We start from the raw sequence: 24,802 nt of genomic DNA, 5'->3' as shown, positions 1-24,802 counted from the left end.
AAAAGTTCTCGCCACAGAGAGCAACAGTCTTACAACGATAAATCATTCAATCATAACACTTCACTCATAGTTAGAAAAACTGGTGGCAGATGGCAGCACTACACATAACAAGCATTACAGAGAAACAAAAAACTTCACGTCAGGTTTCACTACACGTACACGCACATTCCCGCATGTACCGATTCGTTGATGAGGGGTATATTTTTAATTTAAAAAAGTAATTATTGTAATCATTGTCCTTTTTGTTTTGAATGGCTTCAATGACAACCTACACTATTTTAGGAGAAAAGATGGCTCGGAAATTCCGAAAGATGACGGTTGTAAAAGAACCGTATCCTTACCTGATGGAACCAATACATTAGTCTTTGATAAATGCAGACCAGAAGATGCTGGACGTTACAGTTGTACAGCTAGTAACATCCATGGGAAAAACTCATCAGAAGCTTCAGTAAAAGTTAAAGGTGACGTTATCCCAATTTTGTTTTTCTCCCCGGTTTCTGTCCTTTTCCGAAAATTTCACGTTCATCCCTTCATATATTCAATATTATAATGGATAAAATAGAGTCTTGTTTACATATATATGTGAAATATATATTTTTAGTTTCGACTACGTAAATTTTATTTTCAATGTAATAAATTAATGTGCTTTTTTTTAGCTTTAATCAACAGTAGTATACATTATAGAGCAATTTCCTCAGACAACGAGCTGGTATGCTTGCTTTAAAAATTGATTTTTTTTTCTTGATATCATCATTGTAGGCAAAGATATAGAAGGGGAACCAAAATCAGCACCAGCTTTCCTGACTCCACTGAGTGATCTAACTGTTGCTAGTGGCGAATCATTCAAGCTCGAAGCCACTGTTTCTGGAAACCCACTTCCAAATGTTGCGTGGTTCTTGGATGATCAACCGGCACCGATTTCTGACAAAACTGCTCTACTCTTTGATGGCAAAAAAGTAATCGAAATTTAAACATTTGTAACTTTAAAATACTCAGTAGTTAGATTGCAGAAGAAAATTTTATTTATTTTTTCTACTAAATTTTGGCAAACGCCATAAATGTGGCTCACAGGATGAATTCGAAATTTCAAAGCCTTCGATAAAAACTGTTTTACGGTGTTGAATACGTGCATGTATAAGTGAGTGTGTGAGAACAGTTAGATTAGCTGATTCTCATACCAGAGGGACCAAGTTCAATCCTAGGCATGGCCAAATGTGACCATGTTTTCCCAGGGTACTAAATCGGGACTTAAATTCCTTGCTCAAATAGATGTAAAAGTAATTGAATAAGAGGAATTTTATGATAATGTATGTTTTGATTCATAGGTCAGTTACTCCGTGTATGGTTGCAGTCCACAGTATGGTGGCGTGTATGAATGTAGGCTCACAAACAGCTCTGGAGATGCAAGCTCCAAAGGAAAAGTCACTGTACTTGCAAATAAAGCTCCAAAATTTATTGAAAAACTCTGTGATACAAAAGTAAGCTTGCACCCTCCTTTAGAATAAATTGACTCATGTTTCGAGATATTTGATTATATAAGGTTTGAATATGAAATCTGTTTATTCGCGATATACGGTATATTCCTTTTTTTCAAACATATCCATTCCTCTTCTCTTTGATGTAGTATTCTGCTAGCAAGCCTATGAAACTGTGTTGTAGGATCGAAGGCTTACCGGATCCAGAAATTGAGTGGTTTCATGATGGCATCAAGCTATCAAATGGACTTAAATACAATATCATGCGGGAAGGAGATAAATGCATCCTTGTGTTACCAAAACCGAGGAGCAAAGATTCTGGAGTTTACGAATGCAGAGCCAAAAACATTGCTGGAGTAGATTCGTGCAAAGCAACCATGAGCGTCAGGTAACTATTGATGATAAAGGTCAAAACATATGTTGTCATATTGTATAATTGCTTCAATCAAATTGTATTTTATCATGTCAGCTTCACAAGAGGGTCATAAGCACCCAAAAAAAAAAGAAGTTTGTCATGCTATTGTAGTTTGCAATAAAAATATTATTTTTGGGAAACTTATATTGTTTTTATCATCTCTAGCGCTTTAGATTCAGAAGGTGAACCACCCATGTTCCTGAAGAAGTTGCGTGATACTGAGGCTCTTGTAGGAATGGCAGCTAAACTAACTGCCTGTATTACAGGTGTTCCGAAACCAGAGATCAAATGGTAATTGCAATCATATTCAATTTTACACATTATATTTAATATACTTGGAGGACAACATCCTCCATACTTTATTGAAAATCTGAAATCGGGAATGAACGTTTTTTTTTCATTTAAAAAGGTTCAAGGATGGGGAACAGCTGACAACCGACTCAAGACGAACGTTCGAATCTGACCCGAATGGTGTAATTCGACTGCTGATTCGAAATGCCCAGAGCTCTGATGCTGGATCATACAGAGTGTCTATTTCGAACCAGTTTGGAAGCGATACCTGTACTTGTCGGTTTATAGTAGAAGGTGACTATCCTAATCAAAAATTTCTGTTAGTTTATGTTAGTTTTGCTAAACTTTATTTAACACTAGAAAGACGGGATGAGGGGACTATACCTAGAAAGATGGGCGATCTGTATTTTCTATATTTCTGCTAGGATTTCAGTGTTACATCGGTTGTAGGTTGTGAATATGATCAACGAGAATTTACGTGCTATATTTTTTCTCTGTGGTTGGAAGTACCTGACGATGATCTTTCTGAAGAGTTTCAATCAAGCTTGTCGATATAGATTTGAAAAAATTCACATAATTCCAGTGATGTGTAATCAGTATCTGTAAGCAATGAGTTTCTTGTAAATATCAGAAGATAAAGTATCCAAGATTACCTTGTTTTTCAGAAAATATCAGGTTTTTTTTCATTATCTATGTTTCTTTGTGTATGTCTTTGTCTTATTATGTTTTCTGTTTATGTACTTTTGTGTCTGTGTGCAATAAAACAAAAAGTCATTCTATGCACAAAGTGGATGTGACCTTCTCGAGATGTGACCACTCAATCAGGGTTTTTTTAAGTGACGCCACAGTGGAGTGAATTAGTCTCGTGGAACATCTTTGTCATGAAAATTGAAATGCTTCCATCACTCTGAAATGGTTAAGTCATACATTATAACCGCTTGCAAAAAATCAGTTTATATGATTTATAAGCTCTTCAAATTGTTGTCAATTCATACTCTGGAAATATTTGGACGTTTCCGAACCAAAAGTATTTATAGGTCATATTTCGGCTACAAATCAATTGCCTCATTCTTAGACTATAAAGGAATCAATGTAAATACCTGTAATAATAATGTTATATGGTTTGTAATTAAGTTGTTTTCATATTGAATTCCGAATTTCATTTGCTATTTTTACTTCTATCGTGCATGAACCTCACAGTATTTTTTTAATTTCTTAGGTAAAGATAGGACAGATGCCGATAAAGCACGAATGCCTCAACAGACAGAAAGACCAACGAAAACGGGTATTATTTTATTTTAACAAAAAACTTTAAACACTTATTTCATTCATTCGTTCATTCCCCTGCATATACAAGCAAACCGATTAGTCTACTATCAATGAATCATCATGAACAAATTTAGCTGTAATTGTGCAATCGCTCAGAATAATTTGATAAGGGGCCATTCAAGTATTACGTCAGCAAAGTTTTAGCCATTTTTGACCCCCCCCCCCCCACTTGTCAGCAAAATTTTGTCATCTCTTCATCTCTGCCCCTCCCCCTATCTCCTAACACATACTGATGGGGTCAGAGACGTACGTACGGGGAGGGGAGCATGTATGTCCCCTCAAACCTAATTTTGTAAACATGAACTAAGCAGCACATTTACAGATTGCTTATGTGACCCATGCCACATTTTCAGATCACTCGAGTAGGCCTGTGTCGCATTCACAGATCACACAAGGACGCCCGTGCCGCATTTACAGATCACTTAAGTGACCCGCGACACAGTTCTAGAACACTTAAGTGATTCATGGCACATTTAGAGATCCCTTGATTGAGTGACATGTTACACAGTTTTTGGAGCACTTAAGCGGTCTCCAGTGTAGCTCCACATCACTACATTACTCAAGTTACCCGCGGCACATTTTCAGATTACTTAAGTAATCCGCGGCTTAATTACGGATCACTTGAAGGATGTGTGTCACAGTTCCAAAGGACTTAAGCGGCCCGGACACATTTCAGTTCACTTGATCACCGGATCACAGTCCACAAACTAGAGAAAGGTTTTTCTACCGAGTAAGATGTCATTAAGAATATTTCATGCTTTTATGAATAGTGGTTGATGATGTAAGCATTATCCAACCCCCTCCCCCTTTCCCCCTTGTCATCAAAAGTCAGCAAATTGGACCCCCCCCCCCTCGTCGAGACTGACGTAATACTTGAATGACCCCTAAGCAGCATTAAAGTAACAATAATATGGTAAATGGTTCAATTTTTCGTGACAGAGGCGATTTATAAATCACCATAGGAATGAGCATTGTTTTTTACATCCTTATTTTCTTTTATTTCTGAATGGAAGAAGTAACACCCCCTTGTTCCTTATCTCAGTGTTATGCACGACATTACATGTTGGTGAGCAAAAAATGGTATTCTCCAGATGGCTGTTGCAGCTTTCTTCTTCCAGGGCTGTTCTTCGAATGTCTTTTCCATATTATCCTGGAGCAAGCTGGACCATGGTTAGAATAGCATCTGTCAGGTCCAAAGGCAACAACGCAAGGGTTCTTGTATTCTAGGAATTTCGACAGTGATCGCGGATCAAAACTTGTGTGTGTGTGGGGGGGGGGGGCACTCATGTCAATGAAGTGGTGTGTGTGAATATATTTCAAAATGAAGAAAAAAATCCCAAAAAAAAAAATAATTTCAGGAACCTGAAAAAGGAGGACAAGAGCGCGAATTTTCTAAAACATTGGAGTATTGTATACTGTATTAATGCTTATAGCAGGGGTGCCTAAAAAGTCTCTCCACAGAGAACAGATATATGCAAGGATGACGTCACTCTCCGCTACCATACGAAGGATTTAACAACTGGCTGTTGCGAAGATATATTTTTGGAAAGAGAGAAAATCCAGCTGTCCCTGCGGGGAATCGAACCCACGTCCTTTCACTTTCTGGGTGAACGCCCAAGACCACTAGACTACAGAGGCACCGAATCTCTCAATCTTTCCTTGGAGCTCATGTACACTGAAAGGGACCGTACATGGACGGCCGGACCAGACTCAGGCCAAGCTCACAACTGCTGACGCTGTCACCAGATGGCGACTTATGCAAGGATTCACCCGGAAAGTGAAAGGACGTGGGTTCGATTCCCCGCAGAGGCAGTTGAATTTTCTCTCTTTCCAAAAATATATCTTCGCAACAGCCAGTTGTTAAATCCTTCGTAAGACAGATATAACACGAAATGTGCATAATTCTAATGGCTTAAAATGACATCAAAATAGAAAACGTGTCCGCCCTACTTGAGAGTAGTGCAAGAACTACAAAGTTGTTGTTGTTTTTTTTTCTTTTCTAGAGCAAAAACTTTGAAAGCCCTTGGTCTATAACTCTTTTGATATTTTCAAAACGATGTAATTACTTCATCACAGTTTCTACTGAAACTTTTTGTCTCAAATTTTCTTGCAGTAATTAGTTTTTTATGTTCAATGTGAGCGTTTTGAAAATGCACATTTTTAAAATCATTTATTTTTACGCATTTTTCAAAGGTCCACCTTCACCACTGCCTCATCCACCTTATATATTCAAAATGGACGATACTTCGGTATCTCTTGGATGGCGCCCATATATTCCATTGTATGCCCAAGTACCTTCAACATACAGGCTGGAGATGCGACAGATACCTGATGGAGATTGGTCTACGTATAAATCAGGTACAAATTTCAACTTCTTCTCTAAGTAATTCTCTCGTATAGCCAAGTTGTAAGATATTTAATTTTCTTATCAGTGCTTCGTTTTTTTTTTTTACCTTTGTTTGTAGATGGCGTTAAACATACATTATAGATCACACGTGAAACAACTAACATATCATTGCCCTTACGCCAGAAGCATGAATGTACAAATTTCCAAAACGTGGGAAATGATGTATGAATCTCTACCCATGTTACTCTATGAGTATCATTTCCTTAAAATGCTTTGTAAAAGGAGGTTTCAACAGGGGTTAAACATTCGCTTTCCTGGCAAAACTTAGATAGCAAATTAAAGGATCTAACCAGCTGATAAACCCAAAAAATGGAAACTAGCATATTCATGATTGTGGAATGGGGGGGGGGGTGATATACTGTATTAATGCTTATAGTAGGGGTGTCTAAAAAGTCTCTCCACAGAGAACAGGCAAGACAGATATAACACGAAATGTGCATAATTCTAATATAAACACGTTAGGACGACACATACGCCCAGAACTCACATTCCGGGATGTACCAATTCGTTAGAAATTCCGCAAAGAAATGTGTATGAGATGCATGCACGGTTAAGTAGTACTGATGGTAATGGTGTCAAACCCACGGGTCTTATGTGCAGCCTAGAAAAGATAATAATATGGTTCAACAAGCGATTTCAAAGCAACATGAATAAATATTTTTCTAATATTTTAATACTTTTCTCGGGTGAATTTTGCCACCAAAGAGAAGGGGGGAAAAGATCTTAGCTCTTTCTTTCTACTTGAAATGACATATTTAGCTTCAAGGTGCGCTCATCACCGATCCTTTGCATTTTGAGTATGGCCCAAAAACAGTTTTTCTTCTTAATCACCCAAAAAAAATTTCGTCTTTCAATGTGATACAAAGAATACAAAAGGTTGGACACTTCTGGCTTATAGATAAACACTTGACCGATAATAATGCGTCTTGGACACAGCATTCAATGCATATTTAATTTGTGTATTTCATAATTTTTCAAAAAAAAAAACGACAGGTATCAAAGACTCGTCATGCGATGTCAGGGATCTGATGCCAGGCAAGGATTACGAGTTTAGAGTTCGAGTTGAAAACAAATATGGAATGAGTGATCCATCTCCGTACATCACTGCTCACCGCACCAAACTTCGACCGCCAACCCCAGGCGAATACTTACCTAAAGATTATGAAATTGAACATCCGCCTCTTGAAAAGATAGGTAGGTTTGACAAAGCAACTTGCTTTAAAATAACATTTTAATATGCATCGGAATTTTTAATTTCACTTGAATTCAATAATGCAATTGATCATCCTTTAAAAAAAGGATGAACCATTTCTTTTGCACCTTTCAGGTTTACGGTTATTTATTAAACATGTAATTGCCAGATTTTCCAATAAAATTGTATTGACATTGACATTTCAATTCAGTACTGCAAATGCAGCAACTACAGTGAAATAAAATTAAAAATTTTCAAGAATTGTGCTTTTGAATTTTTACTTTGAGTCAAGGGTGAAGAGACTTGGGTGACCAAAAGATTTTATAATTTCATTTAGAAGAGGTTTTGCTTTGATCAATTTGTATTGTGTACTTCCAGCTGCCGCACCAAGGTTCTTGCGAAAAGAAGAAGATGAAATGTATGCTGTCAAAGGACACCCAGCTAGAGTGGAGTTCTGGGTTTATGGATGTCCACAGCCTAACATAACGTGGATTTTCAATAACATTCCGGTAATAGGCTTAGCTTTAGAAATTTTTAATGACTTATTCATATGCACATAAAAGCTCTTACCATTTAGTACATTGCTCCCAAACTTTTTGTTCCATCGCCCCCCCCCCTTCCCCCACTTCTTCAATTTTTTCTTCTTCGCCCTTCCCAAGAGGGTGGCTTGAGGAAAAAATCTCTACCAGTGGTTGGTGCCCTCAATGACGTTGTTTTACACTTTTTCGCTAGTCAATAAAGTTTTTATTGCCCTTTCAACTTGGATTTGACAGACCGTAGAATGATACACTGAATCTATTGTTTCTATCGCAACCCCTCCCATTTTGGGAAACACTGATTTAGTATAAGACGACATTCTCAATTTTTTTTCCAACCGCGGAGCCCCTATCCGTAACCAATGCTTATCTGCAGCTCCCCAGAGCAGTTTAATAAAAAGTCTCTCCAAAAAAACCTTTGTAAGGTCCGCCGCTCTGTGGCGCCCTGATGAAGGTTGCCGGTTCACAGTTCGAGAACCCTTCTTATAAGGTTTGACAGTTTTCCCAACTTTGAGGTGGAATGCGAGATGGTCTCCCATTTGTGAAAAATTCTCTCCACGGGGTGCACAGGCAGACCTTCAACACGATACTTGCAGAACATAAGAATTCCTGCATTTGCCATTTTTATTTCAATAAATATAGAAGACAGATGTCAGCAGGGTCATAACTAGGATTTTTGTGGGGGGGGGGGGGCAAACATGATTTTGCTGGGCCCCACCGCTGTAAAATTTAATTAATTTATAAAATAATTAAATTAGAAATAAAAAAAAGACTGCCAGGCATGTACCGCCTGGCAGTCCAGTGGTTAGGGAGCTAGCTTCTGACTGTGCAGGTCTGGGTTCGAATCCCGGTTCGGGCATGGATGTCTACTAACACTAACAAATTCCCTGGACAGATCGTAAAGATCTCTTGGGAATATGCGCTGATCACACACACTAAAGTATTTTTGTTGCGTCCTAAAATTTCCTGCTCCTTGGCATCTGGGGCAGTTGCTCCCTTTATCCTCCCCCTGTAGTTCCAGCCCTGGTTGGAAGTACCAGTATAATGCGAAATAAGCATTACACTCTAAGTACATAATTATGTTGAAGCTACACACTCACACACATACACAACACATTCCCGCATGTAAACCAGTTCGATACAAATTCCCCAGAGGAATGTTTATGAGGTGCATATACGATTAAGTAGTAGTATAAGGTCAGCAAACATCCAAATCAAGCATGGCATTTTTTAGTATAATAAATAGCAAACGCATGCCTTATTAAAGAATTTGTACATCCTACATAGAAAATCACTTATTTTATTTATATGGTTTGTAAATTTTCACTTATACTTTGCTTTCTTCTTTTTCTTTTTAAAATTCAATTTAATATTTCAAGGTGGAAAAGGGTAAATATGATTTCCTTGAAGACCGTAATGGACAGGTCATACTTTTTATATCAAGGATGGGTGAAGCCGATGTTGGTACTTACACGTGCAAAGCTGTCAATGAGCATGGAGAAGCCCAGCAGAAGATAAAGGTTCTGATTGCTGGTAATCTAATAATAATAATAATCTAAGATAATTCCCTTTTATGTGAATGCATGAGTGTTACATAGATATGGCTTCATAAAGCTTGTACACCATATTGAAATGTACATTAAATGTAAGGATCAATTAAGGAGATTATTTTCACACACACACACAAAAGAGAAAAATTTCCTTTTTTTTTCATTTTTATTCATTTTTTAATGGTTTCTGAAGCTTTGGGATGAGCTCCATTGGATTGTGCAATAGGGGGTTTATTTCAATAGGAATATTTTTCTAGAACTCTAGTCGTTTCTACCAAAAAGAAAACTTATCGTTCATTCACTTCTGTATTTTTTGATAGAACCTTTCAGAAGACTGTCACCCATGGGACCTAAAATTTTGTCTGCTAACGAAGAATGTCCGTTAATGGATAACAAAGTACATCGAGTCCTGTCGATGTAATTCAACATTGTGTCCATAAATGGAGGTGGCCGCTAATGGGAGTTTTCGTTTTTTTGAGGTTCCGCTGTAAAACGATTATGTTAATGACGAGAGAGCAGTAAGGGTACCTATCTGGCATAGGTGAAACCCTCTGGAATCAACGAGTGATTCAGAACTTTCCAATTTTTCAGACTTGACCAGCTCCAATTTTAATCAAAAGTTAACATTTCCACTGATTTTCTTTAAAAATGGAATATTTTCGAAATTCAAATGCATATAATTCCCTTGAATATTGCTCAAGAAACATAGTATTTAAGTACTCTTCTACCATTCCTATATACTACCTGTTGGGCTATTTTCTACTTTTGTGAAGCAAACCTATTTTCCAGCGAAGTGAGTTTTTTACTTCTACTGAATGAATGAATGTCAGGACTCTGCCTGCCACTGGACTTATCCCGCTGCCAAGAGTCTGGAACAAAGTGTGTGTACCTAACAGTCTGAGTGCGTATCTAATGTTGTGCCTGATTTTTCAGTGTTTTCATCTATATGTCAGAAATGAAGTGTAGTGACTGAATATTTGTACCTGTTGTTATTAGTACGCGTTCGCTCCTTGAAGTTGAGAACCACAAAAATAACACTAACCACCACTGTGGTCCCATATGGCTTCGAACCCGAGTCCTCTCGAAGCGAGTCTATCGCTCTGATAACCCGAGCACCACAGCGGCTTTTTACATCTACTGTAAATTTAGCAAAAGTGGAAATGTTCCTTTTTGAAAATAAGCTCCTCAATCGAGTATTTCTGCATAAGTTAATTCATTCCCTTTTTTATTATTTAGATCAATATTTTCTGGCTGCAGTAAAACTTCGTTAAGTCGTCGTTTTTCTTCAGGCCTGTCCAGCTTTCATAGACAACAATGTTATCAAACCCTCGTTTACTCGTCGCTAATTTTGGTTAACTCGTCACCATGAAAAAGTTTGATAGAGGAGTTTGAGATAGAGGAACAGATGATTTCTATAGCTTCCTTTAAAAAAATAGCTTCTTAAAACAACATTACCATATGCGTAAAAGTCACCATAAAAGCCTTATGTTCCAAAATGGATCAGTTCGAGTAACAAAAGTTACGCTGGGGAAGTACATTTGCCGATTAAAGTTTTCGAAACATTCGAACCTGATTTTTGCATGGGACACAATAATTTAGGGCTTCAAATTTGAACAAATTATATTTTGTGAAAAACCAGACAGTTTTTCCAAAGTTGAGGTCTTCTAATGTGTACTTTTCCATACTTCGGCCCTCCACAAGTCCCTCAAAGTAGACCCTGTGTTCGAGATTACCTTATAGTTAAGCATGTAAAAGATTACCTTGATAAATTTTACCAAGATTACCTTGTAGTTGTTTCATAAACTACTGATAAAAAAAATTAAAACACTAAAATTAAGTTTTTCATGTATATGTAAAATTGATGTGCATTATTCTGTTGTGAAGAAAATCGAACTAATCTAACAGTTGCTCTGATTAGTCTAAATTAAAAATTACTAGTATAAATCAAAGTGTACCAGTATATTTTAATTCAATAAGTTAAGTATTAAGAGCTCTGAAAAGGTAAAAATTTCAATTTTTTCTTTTGCTATCCATAAATTTTATTAATATTGCAATTTTAATTCACATTTTGATAAATGTTATATTATAAGGGGACGTCGTGTCGGAGGTGCGTCTCTTTTCCGTGAGGTGGCGGAATATACCCAGACACTTGATATTGGAGGGGTGTCCAATTTATACACGAAACTACGGAACTTAACGAAGAAGCCTTTATTTCGAAGCACACTCAAAACAGACAACCTTACAGAACAGAAGCCACATTCCAACTCACGTTCTCTTCTCAACTTCTTTAACAACGTATAAAAAAACAAAACGCATTATGTGCCGTAAGGTCACAGAGACTTAGTAAAAATGTCCATACTAGGAAAATAGATTCGTTACAATATGACTTTAAATTTATACGATTTTCACAATATTACGGATTGAAACTGACGGCACTTCGCTTAAGTCACCATAATTTTTCGATAACATGAGACGACGACTTATCGAGGTTTTACTGTATTTAAAATTTGAGCCAATTATACATCTTTTTTTCCCCCCTTCAACAGAGCGGCCAATTTTCACCCAGCGCTTGACTCCAAACACAATCCTTATTCGAAGAGGAATGGAATTCACTTGTAAAGTATATGGTGTTCCAGAACCAAAGATTAAATGGTTTAAGGATTTCCATCCTCTCAGTGAGTCGAGCAGAATCAAGATATATTTCATATCACCCGATACTTGTACTCTCAGGTTGAGCGATTCAATCCTGAAAGACAGCGGCTTATACTCATGCTCGGCGAGCAACGTTGCGGGAAGTGCTACAACTTCGGCCATGCTTACCATCGAAGGTAAAAATTTCAATTGTTCAGTAAAGCTACGGGAAAGAAGAAAAAAATTCCCTAGAAAGTTCTTAATCGAAAGCAAAATTTGTTCGAAACCTTAAAAAAAGTGAATTATAATGAAAATTCCCATGAAATCACACATTTATTTTTTTTCCCCTAGAATGTGAAGACAACTATCACGTGTCAACCTATAAGAAACCAACTTTTGTTAAGCCAAGTAATAAGCCTTTCGAAGATCATTACGATATCGGTGAAGAACTGGGAAGGTTAGTGGTTTTTTTTTAACATGCTTTTTAATCGAACTTTTAAACAAAAAATTTTACAATATTTTTTGTCTCGGAATATGCACTTCCGATCAGCACAATGCCTTATCGAATAAAACTTCCGGCCCTATTCAGCTTGTGTGTGAGATCAGCATTTCTCAACCTTTCTGAACCCAAGGACCAATAAAATGTCTGAAACAATTCATGTACCGCTTGTGTCTCCTATTACGGCACATTCCTGTATTTTTAGTTCTGAATTTTTTTCAACAATGCTTATGGTAATTTGTAATGCTCACTAAAATTGTGAATAAACAGCGTTTTCATAACTTAATATGATAATTATGGCCATAAGTACCACCAATATTGGTCTTACATGTTTGTCAAGTTATAAGTTTTTTTTCCTCAATTTTTCAGTGATTTTAACTACAACTGGGGATTTTAACAACTTATGCCAACGTTTTTTTTTATGACGATTCATGACTTCTCGTATTTCACCATATTTAAGATTTCAGTTCTTTTTTCTTCAGAATTAAATATGGTCATTCATTCATTTGAATGGGTTTTGCTTTTCATGAAATATATTTTTTACTGTGATTTTTAGCAGCTCTTTGTTTGCCGCCCATCACCCATTTTAGCAGTAATTAGCAAACTTGTCGTAAATTTCATTTTTTGGCTACAATTATCTGTGGTATCCGTATTTAGGATCACAAATCCCTGCGTTTTCCTTGGTGAGGTATGGTGAACCTAAGTATGAAGGTACAATTTTTATTTGAAACCATATGGATACTACTAATATCAATTACAACAATTGAATGATTTCTCATTCAAATAAATGTTAGCATTGAATCATCAAGTCTGTCAGTGGATCACAGGTTGAGAAATGCTGCGTTAAATCATCAATTATAATTTTTTTCAGAGGTACACAAGGAATCACTTACCATGCAGTGGATCGGGCCACTGGCAAGAGCTATGCTGCAAAAGTAATGCATGGCACCGGTCCCCTCTTGAACTTCATGGCAGCTGAAATGGATGTGATGTCACAACTTTGCCATCCTCGCCTTATAAGATTATGGAATGCCCATGAAACAAAGTCATCATGTACTTTAGCCACAGATTTGTATCCTTCGAGATAGAAATGCTTTAAATTTTACATCAAGTTCAATTGTATCTGTTTGATTATTTATGCTTCATAGTTTATTTAGTTTTCTGATGCAACTCTGAAGACAACAATTTATGGGGTTTTAAACTTCAATAATATCGGCTTTGGAAGCATTATATCCTCATGAGTGTGTTTGTATTCTCAATGTAAAATGGTTTTCCTTCACAAAGATAATACAGATGTGGCGGCGGTGAACTTATTCCACATATTCTACAGCATGGTGTATTGACTGAAACTTTAGTTGCTCAGTACGTTAAGCAAGTTCTAGAAGGTCTTCAGCACATGCACGAGAAGAACATCGCTCACCTTGGTTTGACTGTAAGTTTCTGGTTTGAATATTCAAATGATATCAAGTTGGAACATGTTTCTCTTCATAATAGTTAAAAGCGTTTAGTTAATTTAATAAAAACCTTGAAAATAAGCTAAGTAACATAACAGTATGTGACCAATGTAAACTGTATTGCCCCTTCGAGATATAATTTTTTTAATATTTTTTTCCCCTGCAGGTTGGAGATCTTCTGGTGACAAGAGTTAACAGTGATAGTATAAAAATTGGTGATTTCGGTTTAGCAACTCGATTATATTCTGGAAGGGACTACATACAAGAATACGGTCATCCAGAGTTTGTGTCTCCAGAAGTTGCTAACAAGCAACCTGTTACACTAGCTGCAGATATGTGGTATGTTTCGAAATTTCATAGTTTGAAGTTCATAAATAAAAATATTAAAAAAGATAACATCATAATTATTCAAAATTTTGTTCTCAATTTTTTTGGTGAACTTTTTCAAAAGAATATGCATCTTGTTCACTCTCTAATAAAAAACAAATCACTTCACTGAAAGCAATTTTCATCACTATCTTGACCCTTTATGGTTCATTCACTCCCTTAAAAAGGTATTGAAACTTTTTTTTTTGCAAAACCGGATCTAAATTGGTGCCGTTAGCATATTTTTAATTAAAACAATACATTAATTCAGAAATTTAATTAATTAGAGTAGTTATTTTTTAATTTATTAAAAAATCAGTTTGCCTTGATTTTAATGTTAGCTATAAACATAAAATCTTGCTTAGAGCAAAATTAGAATAGTTGTTACGTTGAATTTCATTTCCAATTTCCTCAATTTGGTGGGATTTTATAAAATGATTGGGACGGGTAATATTTCTGCAGCTCTCAAAAAAATTATACCAACAAGAAACCAACTCTTTCTAGACAAAAAAGTATTGTACTTATACCGCCATATTTTGTACTGAAATGACACTAAAAGATATACTTCCTAAAATACCAAAAAAAGCTGGAAAAAGAAACTGGTATAATGGTTTTTTTTTTTTAGTTTTTTTTACCATGCATTTGCCACGTTTATTCAAATATGAGGGGGTATCGAAAAGTAACCCAACTCATCTTACGGTAAGCCGAGTATCTATAGTATACGCGGTTTTCCCTCTAGGTAAGCATGAAACCATGCCTCCCGAGTCAATATGCCAAGTTCCGTTGCTTGGGAAGGTTGTGTTTGACATCCATGAATTTTTTTCTTGGAAGCCATTTAGTCACACCAATCCTTGGCAGACTTAAGTTAACAGTGAGGGGCTGTGAAATTTTGCTTCCTCCTCGAAGAAAAGCCGCTGAAGTTGTTAGGATGTTAGAAACAGCTTATAGAGATGCTGCTGTGGATAAAACTCAACTGCATGGATGCCTTTTTTTACAAGATAAGATTGCACAACAGTGTGTAAAGGAGAGACCCGATTTGTGAGAGACAGGGCGACTGATTTTTGCATCGTTAGAATGCTCCGTTTTAAGCATCCTTCACAGTGCTCTAATTGTTAACAAGAAACAGAAATACTCCTGAGCCCCACTCGGACTATTCACTTGATTAGCTTCGTGTGACTTTTCTTTATTCCTACTCATGACGAGGGACCTGAAATGAAAGCGTTTTGCCAACATGGATGAGGTACAAACAAAAACGACGGAGGCAATGTCCGACATCCCAACCGATAAATTTCAAAAATTTTCTCAACAATGGAAGAAAAGACTTGACAAATGTATTAGCTCTAATGGAGAGTGCTTTCAAGGGAATCGAAGAATATTTGTAAAAAAATTTAATAAACAAGTTGCAAAAAAAAACCAATTCTGGTTACTTCCCCCCCCCCCCGTATAGTCTGGATCAGAGAGTGTTAAGAAATCGCACGAATTCGCACAGTGATGATTGATGATGTGGCCTTATACGTATCAGGTTCAGAATAACTTTCTTTTGTATGTAAAAGTTCTTGATTTCTATTCATTTCCCCCCTCCCATCTTAATGTCACAACATGAATGAAGCATGTTTATTAAGAAGGGATTCATGTTTTTAGCTAAGCAAGAACAAGGTTTTCAATGGGTTCCATCAACTGTCAATTTTTTTGTTTTCTTTAATGCTGAAGTATGTGAAACATTTCTTCTTTTGTTTTTCAGGAGCGTCGGAATCATCTCGTACTTACTGTAAGTATGAATTGTATTTGTGAATTCTCTAGGTATATTTTTGTTATATGGTCATAGCTCTACAACTCACCTTTAAATTTTCACTTTCTCGATAAGATATTGTTTAAACATTTACCAACATGAAACAACAAAATTTATCGATATGTTTTCTTGAATATTTACGTACTTTTTGAATCACTGAAGGATACTCTATTTTATTTCTTAATTTTTTCTTTGTTTTTTCCAAAAATTCTTCTGTTTCATGGTATACCAGAACCTTGATTATCCGTGCTTGGATTAACAGGAAAGTGGATTAATCGGCAATTCCATGTTTAGCTCTTCCCCATCCAAACTGTTGTTGGATTTTTATTTTTTTCATTGGTTATGTAAGATTCGGTGAAAGTTTTATGATGAGAACAAACATTTCCATTTTGTACTGGATATCTTCATTCTTTCACAGAGAGAGAACTGCCTATTTTCAGAGCTGAACGCCCATGTTAACGCGTTGAAATGGCAGTTCTCATATGCACACATAAGAACCAGACATTGCCCTGGAGCAGTCGGCACTTGAAGATTAACAGCCAATTACAGGACATGCTTTTAAGTTAGTTGGAATGTATTGCTTTCTTTTTGCAACTGGAAGATAAGGCATAATAATGGTGTAACTTTGGATGCTGTCACGTCACCACATAGCTCATTGGCTGGACCAGCGTTATTCCTTGTTTGTGTCATTCTCGTAGTAAATTTCATAAGTGTGCAGATTGGTTACGGATAATCGAGGTTCTACTGTATTTCTGTCATAATGACCATTATATGTATTAGCAAATAAAGTGGCTATCCTTCAATTAGTGTAATTTTTTATTAGATTTTTTTCACACAGACAACATGAATATATATAGCAGATAGTCATTTTAGAAAAGGTAAAAATGTATGTATTTTTTTTCAGTTTTGTTAAGTTCTGTTCTTTTTTTTATATTCCCCGTGATTTAGCCTTGTTTTTGTTATTATCTGTGTTTACCTTCCCCACCATTAGCTCGGATAATCGAGATTCTATTATTAGTTCATATGGGTTCTATTTTCTAGTTATTATCATAGGCTGTTTTAACAAATGCAAATTATTCAGACTGTAAACATTTCAGTATTAAATGTTTTGATGCACATGATGGTGGTGAATGTGTATGTTGAAAAATGAAGCGTTGCATATATTGCCATTTAATTTTTTAGCTTGACTGGGAGCTCTCCATTTTTGAGAGAGAACGATCGAGAGACTCTGAGAGAAGTTCAAAAGGGAAAAGTTGATTTCTTCCACGATGGATATGTCGTCCTTTCTGATGAGGCAAAAGATTTCCTCACTCAGCTGCTTGCTATAGATCCTAGGTGAATAGAGATTTATATCTATGTTTTCAATTGCCAACATGTTTGCCGAGCAATTGTTTCGTGTAATTCTTTTTTTTTTTTAGTATCCTCTCAGGGCAGTATCTTTAATTGATAATATTTACCTTAATGAAAAGACTTCATCAATGAAACACTTATTAGTTGAGCACTTATTAGTGATCAAAGGACTGGAGGAGAGTATTGTTATAAGAGATTTATCATTACAGGTGGAAGATATCTGCTCAATATGAAATGCAATTGACCCAACACCACGTGAACATGAGTTCTGGAAAGAAAATTCACATTCTTCTGCTAGGGCTCCTAGTAGCTTAATGGTAGGGCACTCGCCTGAACAGTGACAGGTTGGTGGTTTGATTACCGCAGAGGAATGTGAATTGGATTTTCTTTCCAAAATCCATCTTTGCTTGGCATCCAGTCAATTGTATAGTTAGCTGAGAAACTCATTACCTTGTTATTTATTTATTCAATATTGTTTGGCTGAGGCTTATACAAGAGGATGCGGAAGGTTATGTTTGATGATAATGCCGATTGATGATACAGGAAAATTCGGAAATCTTATTACAATCTACAATATTTGGTGGTAGGTTGTTCCAGTCAATAACAATCTGAAGAAGCGAAGATGAGCTGTAATTTTTGGGAATGGTTGAGTCTAACGGAGAAATGTGAGGGTTTAATTAGAATGTTGGAAGTGTCAATATTAAAAAACCCCATGGAGGATTATGAAAAGAAAAGTTAAACGAGAGATAAGTCCAAGAGAGGAAAGTGGTTGGATATTCAGTTGGCGCTTGAGCTCCGAAATGGAGACAGACAAAGACCAACAGTTAAAAATGAAGCGAGGGGACTTATTTTGGATAGATTCTAATTTGTCTATGTTGGTTTCGGTATAGGGGCGGGGGTCCGCAGGCTTCACAGGCATAGGAGAGAGCATGGAGGATATATGTCTGGTAGCATGGTGGCACAGGTGACGGACATGACGGGTGGAGTTTTTCAGGTTACGAGACGAAGAAAAAAGAGTTTTTGGAAACATTTATTTATATATATAATAAACGTGAAGATTCCAGCGGAGATCGGAAGAGATTATAATGCCCAGGTATTTATAATGGGAAACCTCAGAGATCAAATAATTGTTTATCGAGTAAGGGAAATCGTAGGGATTCTCTTTTACAGGTAACTTTCATAAAAACTGTTTTTTAGGAGTTGAGAGGTGATTCCCAGGTTGAGCAACATTCGGAAATAATGTTAAGGTTGTGTTGGAGAGATTCTTGGTCGGAAAAATTGAACACTGTTTTGTAGATGACACAATCATCAGTGAAGAGTCTGATCCGACAGTTTACGGAGTCAGGTAGATCATTTATGTAAATTAGAAATAGTAATATCGAAAGGACCGAACCCTTAGATGTTCCAGACTCGACATAAAAAAATGGGGAGTTCTGGCCCTTGAACGAAACAAACTGGCTGCCGTTAATGAGGAAGGCCTCCACCTATTTAAGTAGTTGAACATTTAGACAAATTGTTGAAAGTTATAGTAGAAGTTTATTATGGGGCACCCTGTCAAAAAAATGCTTTAGAAAAATCTAGGAAAATGATATCGGATTGAAGATTTTGTCAATAGTGTCTGTTAAGTCATGCATGAAAAGTGTTAACTGGGTAGATACAGATAACGATGATCTTTATACAAGGTATTAGAGAAGAAAAAGTTAATCGAGTCGAGGTGGGTACAGATTTCCTTGACAATTATGTGTTCAAAGAGTAGGAGCAACAAGAGGGGGTGATTGCAATAGGTCTAAAATTAAGAGGGTGGGACAGTGAACCTGTTCCATGGATGGGAATTATCTTATTAATATTCCAGTCAGAGGGTAGGTTAGACGTGTTCAGTGAGACGTGAAAATAATGGGCAGAATTTGAGGATATGATTTGGGATCCCATCCGTGCCAGTAGAGTGGGGTTTTAGTTTTTTAGAAGATTCGGGAGACCAGCTGTAGAGAAAAAGATGGGACTGCAGTTGTGATTGAATCAGAAAAGAAGTATTGGAGGGGGGGGGGGAATAAAACGGGATTGAAGAAGAAAACAGTAGAGAAGGCCTGATTAAATTCGGAAACAATACCAGGGGAAGAAGTTAAGTATCCGAGTTGGAAGTTTTGAGTGAGAAGTTGGCGGCCTATTTGGGGCGGAGGAAATTCCGGAATTTGGAGGGGGTTTGCTTTAAGATAAGTAGGTAACGAGTTGGACAGGTAACTGGATTTATGGTGAAAAATGAGGTCTTTGAGGTTACGAATGGAGACCGATATTTTGTTTATGAGAGTAGAGGAGTCGTTAAATTTGAGTTTAGAGACATCGCGCCGAATTCTTCTTTTCAGATGGATAATGTCGCAGTTGATCCAAGTGTTTAAGAGACTTTTAGATGAGGAGCATTTTTGGTAAAAACAGTGGCTTTGCATTTTTCGATAATAGCTTTGAATTTGCTCCAGAGACATTGAATATCGTCAGAAGCATTTAGTTATCAGTTATATCTACTCTATTACTGTACGCAGTACTGTAGTGGTGGGTTGGTAAGATACGGAGTTAGAGATGGGAAGAGTTCAAACCCACCCACCTCCAGATAGTTACACGCCGCTGTGGTGGTCGAGTGGTTATAGTGACGGACTCGCGATGCGAGGATCCGGGTTCGAACCCCACAGTGGTGGTCGGCTGAAGTTGGTTTTCTGTGGTTCCCAACTTCAAGGCGCAAATGCGAGCCGATCTCCCCGTTAAAAAGTCTCGCCACAGAGAGCAACAGTCCTACAACGATAAATCATTCAATCATAACACTTCACTCATAGTTAGAAAAACTTGTGGTAGATGGCAACACTACACATAACAAGCATTACAGAGAAACAAAAAACTTCACGTCAGGTTTCACTACACGTACACGCACATTCCCGCATGTACCGATTCGTTGGGGGTTCCGGGGGGGGGGGTGCATGTGTGGTGGTAGGGCCTCCAAAAAAATGGCTCGGGGATCCATCATGTTCTTAAGTCAGCCACCTCGTTGGGCAATTTGCCTGTTGTGGCGTTGTATTTGTATTTAAAGTGTGCGGGAGGACTGAAGAGTAATATCACCAAAAAGCAATTATAGTTATACAGGGTAAACTTATGCAATATTTTCACTGTATCATTTCGTTATATTGGTATTTCCATTGAAAACACAAAAATGGGAAGATACTTTTCCTTTCTTCTCGATAGATTGTATCAAAATATTTGTTATTATATTCAGAATTCAATAAGCAATCTTTTGATCTTGATACTATATACAAATACAAAAGCAATATTTAGATGATGATAACACATTTTTCCCCTTTGAAGTGTGATATTAGTTTATTTATTTATAACTGTATTAACTGGTACAGCAATTTTTTTTTAGTATATGATTTTTATCTTTTCTTTTTTCTTACAGCAAAAGAATGGATGTGAACACAGCCTTACAGCACAAATGGTTGAATGTAGGTACACTTTCGACTAAATGGAAAATTCTCGATGGTTCTTATGGGTTTTCAAATCTTTTCTAGGGGGGGGATTTCTTTTCAAATACGGGGGGGGGGGAACAAAGTTCTTGCTAGAAATTTATTGTTTGGAAAAAAAAGGGTACAGAAATAATACCCATCGTTATCTACTTCATTCAACCATCTCTGTTTAAATTTTTGGAAATCTCATTCAAAAAACTGACCTCATTTTTGGCCTCTTCAGAAGTATTCAGTTTGCTCTTATTCAAGTGATTCTGTAGAGACAGGAATAGGTGGTAGCTGGGTCGGGAGAGTATGGAGGGTGGTCCAGGGGTGATTGACAAACCCGAATACGCTTATCCATCGTAGAGTCAGTCAATTGATGTGAAACTCACTTATCAAGATGTTTTCGATATCCAAGCGCATTCAGGTGTTTTCACACATCTCTAGGAGTTACTCAGAGTTGATCGAAGAGTACCTTAGTTGAAATCGATAGCTGATCCGTGATTAATCAAACTATTTCCTTGTCATTTACTTCACTTGGTCTTCCAGCGGATTCCCGGGTTTGGTACGATTCATCTCCATCGTTGAACCTTTTGAACCAGTATCCGACTATTTTGGCATTTACAATGGTTTCTCCTAAAATGGATGCATCCCTGGAAGCACTAAGTTTGGATTTTCAGTGGAACCAAATGATGTGACGAATTTAAAATTTTTCAACAGACATTTGATATGTCCCGTATTAGACCTAGAAGTTTCAAACAACAACAAAAAAAAAATTCATTCTACTAGAACACATTTTAACGTTTCCAAAACGATCGTAATTATGCAAATTGGACTGTAAACAGGACTATATTTCTTCCGAACCAAGCACAACTCAAGTCTATCGCCATGGGCAGTTTAATACCTAGTGAGTTATGCCAGGAATGTAAGTGTATGTACCTAACAGAGTGAGTGCGTAGGTGGTGTTTTGTCTGATTTTTCAGTGCTACCATCTACTACATTTCAGAAATGAAGTGAACGAAGTGTAATGATTGAATATTGATACTGTTTGTAGGCCTGTTGCTCACTATGGCGAGACTTTTTTAATGAGGAGATTGAAGAACCACAGAAAACCACCTTCAGTCGACCACCACTGTGCGACGGTGGGGGGTCTACTGCATGACTCTGCAGCTCTTCTGGTACCACCTATCATTTTTAGCAATAACATCGTTCCCCCACCTTAAATTTTCAATTCAACAACACTTCTGCAACTAGCTCTTAATAATTGCACCAATCATTCATACTGAATTCGAGCATGAGATTCTCTTCTGCCCAGTTGCCTTCCTACCCTCATTTATACGTCTTTCAGACTTTAACACCCTGTAGTGACTGCTTTGTTGAATTGATTAAATATTCATTGTATTTTTAGTTGATATTTATTTATTCTTTTATCAAATAAGAATAGTTGATATTGTTTTTATCTGTTGATTTTAAATTTAGAAATTTTTTAGCTGATTGTGGTGAGTTATACTTTCCGCTCTGCATTTTTCATTACAGTTGACACGCATCCCTGACAAATGCGACGAGCTTGAGAACTTGGATCGTCTCCAGGAATATAATAAGAGATGGAAATCATGGGCACGTATAATTTAATTAGAATATTTTTAGGCTTGTGAGACAATTTTTTTTTACTACTTTGGTTTCAAAAGTTCGCTATTTTTCCCCCTTGTTTTTCCTTCTCAATAAACAACAGGCAGGGCCCTCGACTTTGACGGAGCCCTGCGCGAAAGAGGTATTGGGTGGGGGCCTCAACTGTGGTCGAAGAGGTTTGGTACGTCAGCAATGTGTTTGTAAACACATTAAAATATATATATGTGCGCTATTTTAAATGAGGAATGTAACGTAAAATTCTCCACAAAATATCTTACAAGAAATGTTTTTTTTTCGCACTCTCATATGAGCAAAATGATTTGATAATGTCATCAAAATCTGATTTTTGAGTTATCTCAGCTTCAATAAAGCTAAAAAAATGATAGTTTTTCTTGAGAAAGACTTGAGTTGAGTGATGATTTTATCTTTTTTAATAAGGATAATCTTTCTCTGGAGCAGTTTGATATTGGGGGTTTTAATGATGATTCAATGCTGTCTCAATAGTTGGAAACGTCTCTTCTAAATCTCTAGCATTATTTAATATTTGTGGCATCAACCTGAACCGATGATGAAAACTGGAGCAGCTCGTCTGTAAAAGTGTTTGCAAGAGATCGGATGCATAAAGTTTTTCATTATAATAACATATACAGAATCTTCATGAAGGTTTGAGGATTTCATGTTGACCAAATAAACGAACTTTCTTTTCGTAATTTTACAAATCACTTTACGGTCAAAAGATGTGAAATTGAGGAATGGAACAAAAAACTGTGACGCATTGAAACATATTTTAGTTGAGAAGTTAATATTGCAATAGGTGTATTGGGTACATGAATGTGCAACTGAAATTAAATGCGATTTAATTTTTTTCCCTCAAGTATGATTGAAATGATATTTTTTGTAACAGAATTGGAGATGCAATGAAACACATTGCATTCTATAGTATTTTGTATGTCTGTGGAGAAAAGAAGTCATTTTTAAAAAAATAAAGTCACAGTTATTTTCAACTTACGCATTTATACGACGTTTTGACTCTCTCTTGAATGTCGTATAAACAAGGTTCTGCTTTAGTACCCATTTCTTAATACAACTTTGACTGCCCCATTTTATTTTTATTCCTCTGTTTGCACTCTAACTCATTTTAAACTGATCTTTTGTCCTTAATTTAGTATTCCAATGCCTCGTGTAAGAGATACTACAGAAGAAGACCTCTGGAGTCTTGCTTTACTCATCCGAGCCGAATGATCTACCCACCTGATGAATGCTATACCCCACTCAGCACGCCTGAACGTGAACTTGGAAGAAGTCACATCAAGCCTTCTGAATTTGATGATGTAACATTCCAGCAACGTATCGAAAGAGAACCCATTGATGTCAGATCCGAAAGCCAGTGAGTTTGTGTCGAAGTTCTTCTCATTGGGGGGGGGGGGGGGGTTAAAATAGCCTCAGGGTCCAGTGCTAATGCTAGGAACCCTGTAGGAGATTATGGGTGTCATGTCTACAATATGTATACTCTTTCAGCAGTGTCAAGCATAAATTTTGCCCCCCCCCACGTATAGTTTTAAATACAGTGCATCGTTAGAATGAGAATTCAGCTCTCTTTCTTGTCCAGCAACTGGAGCGGAAAACCTGCATGCACTCTTGGCTTGAGCGGGGACTGTTTCTTGCATGGTTAAATGGGGCCATGTGAACACAAATTTCCATGGTGCTGAATTTGACTGCCTTTTGCTTTTTTTGCCAAAACTGTTTCGAAATATTCATTAGGAGAGCTACTAGTTAACGTTTAATCTTTTTTTTCAGGAGTTGGGCAAAATAGCTCTAGATTAAGGTACATGCATCTCATAAACATTCCTCTGGAGAAATCATACTGGCTACTACATTTCCCCTCTCGGTCACAATAGTGTTGCCTCTTGACGTTATTGTACATGTGTGACTACTAATATGAAAAAAATTACATTCTAATGCTATGGAAAGAACAAATTCTCTCGGAAGTGTTGTTCAGAAAATGTTTGAAAAGCTTTTACAAACCTAACAAAACCTGTCTAAGATCGGCACTTAAACTGGTCTTGAATGGATTCAAATAATAGCCCGGTCAATGACTTTTTTACCACACACAAACTCCAGTCATATATCGCCATATGGCAATTTCCAACTAGTGGAGTTGTGCGGGAAATGAAGGCGCCATCTATCGGCGGCAGCCCAGGCTCAATAGGTAAGGAACTTTTTCTGATGTTCTTTTGGCTGAATTCGAGCCCGTGCACCTTGGCAACAACCTTCATAGTGGAAGACGAACATCTTACCACTGCGCCACTCAAGCGCTCCGGTCAATGACTAGCGCTTTGTGTACCTTTATAAAATATTATGATGTTCCGCTTCATCCACGTTTCACTGTACCATGGTCTACATG

At 37.0% G+C, this 24,802-nt stretch overlaps 1 protein-coding gene across 4 annotated transcripts in view; it reads left to right on the top strand.

Annotated features, from left to right (window-relative positions):
- Positions 1–24,802, top strand: part of LOC149081052 (protein Obscurin-like) — a 171,191-nt gene that overhangs the window by 135,212 nt on the left and 11,177 nt on the right. For all 4 annotated transcript variants that reach the window (XM_089237817.1, XM_089237816.1, XM_089237815.1 and 1 more), the window contains 21 exons: positions 283–461; positions 760–956; positions 1,326–1,478; positions 1,625–1,863; positions 2,056–2,181; positions 2,300–2,475; positions 3,401–3,466; positions 5,704–5,868; positions 6,911–7,111; positions 7,488–7,618; positions 9,025–9,178; positions 11,742–12,023; positions 12,178–12,283; positions 13,197–13,397; positions 13,619–13,757; positions 13,946–14,118; positions 15,887–15,913; positions 17,117–17,269; positions 20,721–20,766; positions 22,306–22,386; positions 23,565–23,785. In XM_089237817.1, the coding sequence (XP_089093943.1) occupies positions 283–461; positions 760–956; positions 1,326–1,478; positions 1,625–1,863; positions 2,056–2,181; positions 2,300–2,475; positions 3,401–3,466; positions 5,704–5,868; positions 6,911–7,111; positions 7,488–7,618; positions 9,025–9,178; positions 11,742–12,023; positions 12,178–12,283; positions 13,197–13,397; positions 13,619–13,757; positions 13,946–14,118; positions 15,887–15,913; positions 17,117–17,269; positions 20,721–20,766; positions 22,306–22,386; positions 23,565–23,785 (3,216 nt within the window). The remainder of the gene's footprint in view (positions 1–282; positions 462–759; positions 957–1,325; positions 1,479–1,624; positions 1,864–2,055; positions 2,182–2,299; positions 2,476–3,400; positions 3,467–5,703; positions 5,869–6,910; positions 7,112–7,487; positions 7,619–9,024; positions 9,179–11,741; positions 12,024–12,177; positions 12,284–13,196; positions 13,398–13,618; positions 13,758–13,945; positions 14,119–15,886; positions 15,914–17,116; positions 17,270–20,720; positions 20,767–22,305; positions 22,387–23,564; positions 23,786–24,802) is intronic.

The sequence above is a fragment of the Pholcus phalangioides genome, unplaced genomic scaffold (assembly GCF_987345545.1).
Source record: "Pholcus phalangioides strain wild (caught in Gottingen) unplaced genomic scaffold, Ppha-v1.0 ptg000010l_1, whole genome shotgun sequence".
NCBI lineage: Eukaryota > Metazoa > Arthropoda > Arachnida > Araneae > Pholcidae > Pholcus > Pholcus phalangioides.
This window is presented reverse-complemented; position numbering and strand designations above follow the sequence as displayed.